Below are 7798 nucleotides of genomic sequence, written 5' to 3'. Positions count from 1 at the left end.
GAAATACTTCATCATAGGAAAAAACATTGTATTGATTTGCAGTGACTTTTCTCCCCAAGGACAAGTGTGGCTAAAACATGAAGGCAAAAATAAACAGGTCCTTTGGCACATGGCCTTACCTGGGTTTACCTATTTGGTCTAAAACTTCAGTAAAAAAGCAAAGAAATTCAGATGGGTCAGAGTAAATCTCATTTTTAATTGGATGACTGAAGAAGGCCACTGACACAGAAACACGCGTAAAGCACACAGGAGAGATGAAGCCTTGTTGCCACCTGCTGTTTATAATCAGCATTACAGCTTTCTTTCAGTCAATGTTTTCAAAACAGCCATATTCACTACAAACAAACACAATTCCTAACTTTACAAAATAATATTTCAGGACTAAAGTCCTGCTCATTGTGCTGAATCGAACACGTGCGTAACAGGAGAATAAACATGACTGCACTGGACTGATACATGACGAGTTATAACTGATACAATACCACTGTGGTCAGTAATGCACATGAAGTTAATCAACAATCCCATGATCATCATTCAATATCCTGCTATCAGTGTAAGGTTTATTGCACTGCTCATAGGACCATGCGCGCAAACCTGCCCTTCGCGTGTTGCATGCTGGGAATTAAAAGAGTGCAGGCTCGGACTTTTTCTGGCTTCGGAGTATATAAGTATAAACCTCTATACATATAGTGCATGTATATATATTTACAATGGGTTTAACAGCAGGAGAGCGGATTTTGCAGTGCATCTTCCGTGCAGTGTCCGGCTTTTTCTGCGCGCTTTTTGTTTTGGTGTCGCCGCGACGCAAAGCCGAAAAAGTGGCACCGGTCACCGAGCCGCTGCTCCTCATCCCCGCCGTGCAGCTGGCCGACAAAATCCGCCGCAGACAGGTCAGTATTTCCGCTCACACTCCTCACGTCACCACAGAGAACTTCTGTAACTTTCTCCAAGTAGTGTCCTGTTGGTTAACATGACCCAGTCACGGAAGAAGAGGTGAGTACTGGGAGGTGTAGTTTATTATAGTGGACAGGGCAGTGCTGTGCAGTAAGACTACACACACAATCTACTGCAAATCAAATCAGGTTAATCAAATATAAAGATAAACGAATTGAAATTGCTCTTGATCTGTCCTGGACCTGACAGGGAAAATCCATCCTGAGCGACTTGCATGTTCCTAGGTTTATTTGCAAAATGAACTTCTAAATGGACTTTTTGTAGTTTAAACTTCTGTCATCAATATAGTTTCACTTTACATAATTGTGTACTACCTTATACATACAGCATCGTATGCAGCAGCGCTTTAGTCCTTTAGTCTAAAGCTCTCTCACTTCAACGTCTGTGGATCAAATGGATCAGGGCCAAAACTTCAACTTTAATGGTAATAGCACTGCCAACACTATCACGCTTGTGATGTCTCTACTAGCAACACGTCACGCTTGTGATGTCTCTACTAGCAACACGTCACGCTTGTGATGTCTCCACTAGCAACACGTCACGTTTGTGATGTCTCCACTAGCAACACGTCACGTTTGTGATGTCTCCACTAGCAACACGTCACGCTTGTGATGTCTCCACTAGCAACACGTCACGTTTGTGATGTCTCCACTAGCAACACGTCACGTTTGTGATGTCTCCACTAGCAACACGTCACGTTTGTGATGTCTCCACTAGCAACACGTCACGTTTGTGATGTCTCTACTAGCAACACGTCACGCTTGTAATGTCTCCACTAGCAACACGTCACGCTTGTGATGTCTCCACTAGCAACACGTCACGTTTGTGATGTCTCCACTAGCAACACGTCACGCTTGTGATGTCTCCACTAGCAACACGTCACGCTTGTGATGTCTCCACTAGCAACACGTCACGTTTGTGATGTCTCCACTAGCAACACGTCACGCTTGTGATGTCTCCACTAGCAACACGTCACGTTTGTCATCTTGCTGTGCCGTAACCCAGCACCTCAGTGTCGTATAGCTGCTTTGCATTCAAGAGTTTGAGTCTGACCTTTATGTTCGCTTCGCAGGGCTTCTCATTCATATGACCTTGAATGTCCTTAGAAAAGGGTGAATGAGAAGAGAAACTTGTACTCTATTCTCTGGTGATAAAACATCTCAGTAATAACTGCTGTATCAACGTTTTTTCTTTACCCTATTAACTGCCATTGTTATCGCACCCTCAGGGTCCCCCAGCGATAGATATCTTACTGAAATGACAAAAATACATAACCAACCAACACATTACCAGCAGCAGCATCAATACATAACAAAACACAGATAGGTCAATATATACATATGTGCTTTAGGGTGGAGTAAAATAATTGTTCCAGGATCTCATCTAAGGTTTAATTATTTAAGCCTCTTCGGATGGCTTTGGGAGGTCGACTTCTTGCTATCTGTAGCCTACATTTACATTTCTGGTATTTGGCAGACGCTCTTATCTAGAGCGAGGTACAAGAGAGCTTTGAAGGTAGCCTTGTGTACTGAACTGCTGTATCGTCTTGTGTGTTGTGCCATGCTTTTTGTCATATTCTTGAAGGCCCAATGCATCATCACTCTATGGATGGGATGCTGAAACTGGTGAAATGTGCAAATATTCACTACATGATCCATTGTCTGCAAGTGCTGTATGGTCATGGTTAAGTATCTTCAGGGGTCAGTGCTTTTTTTTTTTTACTTCTTTAATTTGCTTATTTGCTTTCCTTTTCTTCATTAGAGACATTCATTTTCAATTTTAAGTGTCTGATATCTAATCATACATATTATGTATAGTTTATGGTGTACATGATATATTCGCTCACCTCTACATGCAAGTTCACTGCTTTGGAGTGATTTAGAATGATTTCTCTGTAACCAGACACTGATATTCACGTACATTGCACTGACACTGGAAGCGTGATTATTTTTCACACCCAAACACACAGATGATCCAGTTTTTCCTGAATACAGGTATCAAGTGTAGAGGTGGTTCAGGCCTATATAGACAGGATCCAGCAGGTGAACCCTCTCTTGAATGCTGTGGTTAAGGACAGGTGAGTCCCCTCCTTTACAACATTATGTAAACAATGTTTAGACGCAACCCGCAATATTCATACACGATCTAAGCTTCACATGATGCAACACATACATACACACACATACACACACCTCTTTGCTGTAAAGTCATAGCTAACCAAGCAGCACATTGTTGTGTCATGTGTTTATTAAAGGCTTGACCAAACTACACTCACATTTACATTTGCATAGAGCTTTATTTACATTCATTTAAATGATGTTTCCAGGTTTCAAATCACTGCCAGGATTTCAAGCAGCCTCTAGGGAAAAGCTTTGAACTACCTTCAATAATTCCTTTTTTCCCCTTTTTCATAGCCGAAACCCTGCTATGATATAAATGTTTAAAAATCAGATTTTTAATCTTTCAGTTTTTTTATGTAAAATTTACAATTCTTAATGAGTTGGTAGTGCATTTATTTCATGTATTTTGTTTACTGTATAAAGATATATTTTATTTATGTTCCAGGGCTAGAATAATAGTTGTAGATGAATATCATTTTTTGTGGGTTTTTTTTGCATTGCACACTGCATTACATGGGGAATAGCACAAACATAGCACAAGAATTGTTTACTTTAATTTTGCATACAAAACTAGCATGTCTTCCTTTTTTCCTTATATAAGATTGTTTTTTTTGACCACAGTACTTGTATAAATCTCGTTCCCTTCACCTGCTCTAATATTTCTCAGATTTTCGGCAGCTTTGGCAGAAGCAGCTCACGCAGACAGGCTGATAGAGGAGGAGACCGGGGGAGAGGAGGCTCTAGCAGACAAAATTCCTCTGCTAGGAGTCCCTTTATCTGTCAAAGAGTGTTTTTTCTTGCAGGGTAAACCACTTGTTAATACAGTGTCACTCTAGACCAGCAGTATTCAAAAATATGTGAAGGTCAAGCTAAATAAAACTGCATTTAGCTTGTGATTCTCATTATTACTGATTAGTTTATGGATATAAGCCTTCTTCTTCTTCATGTGTGTGTTTCAGGTATGCCCTGCTCCACAGGCATGATCTCTCGTGCTGGCTTTGTTGCCAGTACAGACGCCCCTGCTGTGGCCCTGTTGAAGAGAGCTGGAGCCATCCCTCTAGGAGTGACCAACACTAGTGAGCTGTGTATGTGGCTGGAATCGAACAATCACCTGTATGGCATCACCAATAACCCCTACGACACGACCAGGATATGTGGAGGAAGCTCAGGTAGGCCAGCAATGCTTAAGGCACAGTGTATCAATATGGACAAATCACTGCTATTATCAGTTCAGAGAGACTGTGATGTGATTGATTATCACTCTGAACAAAAGCATAGGGGTAATGTGTGTGTGTGTGTTTCTCCTCTATTCCTCCCCCTGTAGGTGGAGAGGGCAGTATTCTGGGCAGTGCGGGCTCCGTAATTGGGATTGGCTCGGATATTGGAGGAAGCATTCGCATGCCCTGTTTCTTTAATGGCATATTTGGACACAAAGGGACTCCAGGTGTGTGCCTGCATATGTGAGACAGTTGTTCAGATTCTGTGCGTGTATGTGTTTTTGAGGTACATGATTTAACTGTGTGTTCTACCAAGAATACTTTTAGTGTCTGCCTAAGAATTGCATGGGATGCATTAAGAGGTGTATGGAGTGTGAATATGTGTGTGTGTGTGTGTGTTTTATTACCTTGCACACGCTCTTACACAATTATACATTACTTTACAATTCTAGAACTCAACTTTATGATAGTTAGGCTTGAATTATTGTGTGCCTGTGTGTTTGCTGCAGGAATCGTCTCTAATGATGGCCAGTTCCCTCCTAGCTCTGGGATTCAGGATGGCCTTCTGAGTACAGGCCCAATGTGTCGCTATGCTGAAGACCTGCTGCCTATGCTGAAGATCATGGCTGGAGCAAATGCAGACAAGTAAACACACATATACTACATTACAACGACTGGAAAATCAATTTTCATATTAAAGAGATAATTTGTTAGAACTATATACACTGATTAGGGATAACATTATGACCACCTGCCTAATATTGTGCCCCCCTTTTGCTGCCAAAACAGCCCTGACCTGTCGAGGCATGGACTCCTCTAGATCTGTGAAGGTGTGCTGTGGAATCTGGCACCAAGATGTTAGCAGCAGATCCTTTATGTCCTGTAAGTTGCGAGCTGGGGTCTCAATGGGCTTAACCCCTCACAACTTATAGGACTTAAAGGATACTTTTGATAGATACTGACCACTGCAGACCGGGAACACCCCACAAGAGCTGCAGTGTTGGAGATGCTCTGATCCAGTCGTCTAGCCATCACAATTTGGCCCTTCATCAAACTCACTCAAATCCTTACTCTTGTCCATTTTTCCTGCTTCTAACACATCAACTTTGAGGATAAAATGTTCACTTGCTGCCTAATATATATCCCACCCACTAACAGGTGCCATGATGAGGAGATACTCAGTGTTATTCACTTCACCTCTCAGTGCTCATAATGTTATGGCTGATCAGTGTATATGGGGTTGCCTTATCCACGTTTGTAGTCCAGTCTATAATAGGACAAATGTGTGTAACTGCCTGTTACAAGACAAACATGTGGAGACATCTAAATCAGTCAATTAGGCATATGTGATACTTTTTAGGGGGTGGCTAATCAGCTGTAGTCATAAGACATGAAACATGTAGTGGATGATCAAAAGGAAAATTGTGTACATTTTACTTTTGGCAGAACTGTATTTCTTTAAATAGTGGCAGTCCACTGCATGCTAAAATAGTGCCCTCATGTATCTCCACAGACTATCGCTGTCCTCTGAGGTGGACCTGAAGAAGCTGCGTTTCTTCTCAGTAGTAGATGATTGTGGATCTCTGTGGACATCTCCTGTGGACAAACAGCTTGTTGACGCACAGAGAAAGGTGGGACACCAGGCAGTGTCTTAATATTCTGTAGCATATTACACCGGATGAAAAAAATGCCAGAGCCTTTGTGTGCTTTTGTTTGTTATTGGTTTTTGCAGGTGATTCAGCGACTAGAGACAGATTTAGGAGTCAAAGTTAAGGAAATGAGCTTTCCACAGCTCAAGCACTCCTGCAAGATCTGGGTAACGTGCATGGCCCTTCCAGATAAAGATGGCAAGGTTTGTTTCTGAATGCTTTAATAGTACAGCTAGCATTATTTTATTTTAAACATACATATATATATATATATATATGTATCACGAATACTGAGGGAAGGATGATTGAGGGGACATTTTGGCAAAAACAAAACATGTGTTTGTGTGTGTGTGTTCCAGCCACCACAGTCTTTTGCAGAGCTGCTGGCAGATGGAGGCTCGACCAAGTGGCCGGTTTGGGAACTGATCAAGTGGATTTTTGGGAAATCTGACCACACCCTACCTTCCATTGGTAATGCACAATATTAAATCACCACACACTCAGGCATTATAAAGAATAGGCCCTTGTAGTAATCCGCTCCTTAATATTCAGGTCTGGCTCTTATGAACAGCAAACCATCACCGTTCTACCTCAAGCAGAAGGAGGCACTGCAGCATGATATGGACAAGGTGTTGGGGACGGACGGTGTGCTGCTGTACCCCTCTCATCCTCTCCTGGCCCCCAAACACCATCATCCATTATTCCCGATATATAACTTCTCTTACACAGGTGATTACATATGATCCAAGGAAACATATTTTCCTCACACACATAACTGATTCATGATTTGTCGCTTGCTTGTTCGCAGGGATCTTCAATGTACTGGGCCTACCTGTTACCCAGTGTCCTTTGGGGCTGAGTGAGGAGGGTTTGCCCCTCGGTGTGCAGGTGGTGGGTGGAAAGCTGCAGGACCGTCTAACACTGGCAGTAGCTCTGTATCTGGAGAAAGCTTTTGGAGGATGGAGAGACCCAGGAGCCACCTGAGAAACGGTGGAGCCATGCTGCTTTCATTAGGAATGATGAAACATGAACAACGAACCTGAATTTTCCATGTTTACTAAACGTTAATAAATCACTCTGAGCTCATTGTACTTCTTGCTAATTATTTGCTTTAGAGCTATATCACGTAAATGCTGTTAAATTATTATCGTTCATCATCTAAGGTGTGAAAATAAGCACTAAACTGAAATAAAAACTCTGTTGTGTCTAAGGGGAGAGCAAAAAAAAAGTGAAAGGGCAGTGGTATTAACTGCCAATAGAGCATCATAATTCATTTAGTGACCACACACTGGTCCTGGCAGTTAGAAAGAGTGAATCATTTCAATTGAACTGTTAACTAAAACATTTCTCATTTTAATTTATTTTATCATTTCTATTAATTAAAGATGCATAGATGAGTGATGTAGATCAGTCCTTCTTCTTTGGTCTATGTGACTTTTTTCCATTATTACGCTGTTCACAGAAACAATAGAGCAACTTGGGGGAAAAGCTGACAAGTAATTTGACTAACTCATTAATTAATAACCCCCCTTTAAAACACAGAGGAATACAAAACAGCTGACTGGTTAATTAAGCAACACATTATATGGCCAGATGTTTGTGGAGCCCTGCCTGTTACACCCATATGCGAGTCTTCAAGAAGTTGGAAACACAAGTGTATAGGATGTTTGTGTATGCTGTAGCATTAGTTTCCCTTCACCTGAACTAAAAAGCCCAGAACTGTTCCAGCATGACCATGCCGGTGCGCACAAAGGTCTGAGATACACGAAGACATGGTTTGCCAAAGTTCCTGACCTCAACCCCACTGAATATTTTCTTAGGAGGAATTCTCCTGTAGCTAAACGAGCACAACCACGCT

General features: G+C 41.8%; 1 protein-coding gene across 1 annotated transcript; it reads left to right on the top strand.

Moving 5' to 3' along the window:
* Positions 1–527: 527 nt before the first annotated feature.
* On the top strand, positions 528–7201 carry faah2b (fatty acid amide hydrolase 2b). The gene is made up of 11 exons (XM_058393947.1): positions 528–890; positions 2949–3031; positions 3742–3878; positions 4034–4243; positions 4399–4518; positions 4801–4936; positions 5805–5922; positions 6024–6143; positions 6300–6411; positions 6493–6669; positions 6749–7201. Exons 1-11 carry the CDS (start codon positions 711–713, stop codon positions 6922–6924), a joined length of 1569 nt encoding a protein of 522 aa, XP_058249930.1. The 5' UTR covers positions 528–710; the 3' UTR covers positions 6925–7201.
* Positions 7202–7798: the final 597 nt, after the last annotated feature.

The sequence above is a fragment of the Hemibagrus wyckioides genome, linkage group LG07 (assembly GCF_019097595.1).
Source record: "Hemibagrus wyckioides isolate EC202008001 linkage group LG07, SWU_Hwy_1.0, whole genome shotgun sequence".
Taxonomy (NCBI): Eukaryota; Metazoa; Chordata; class Actinopteri; order Siluriformes; family Bagridae; genus Hemibagrus; species Hemibagrus wyckioides.
Note: the sequence above shows the minus strand (reverse complement) of the source record. Positions and strands in the feature narration are given on the sequence as shown.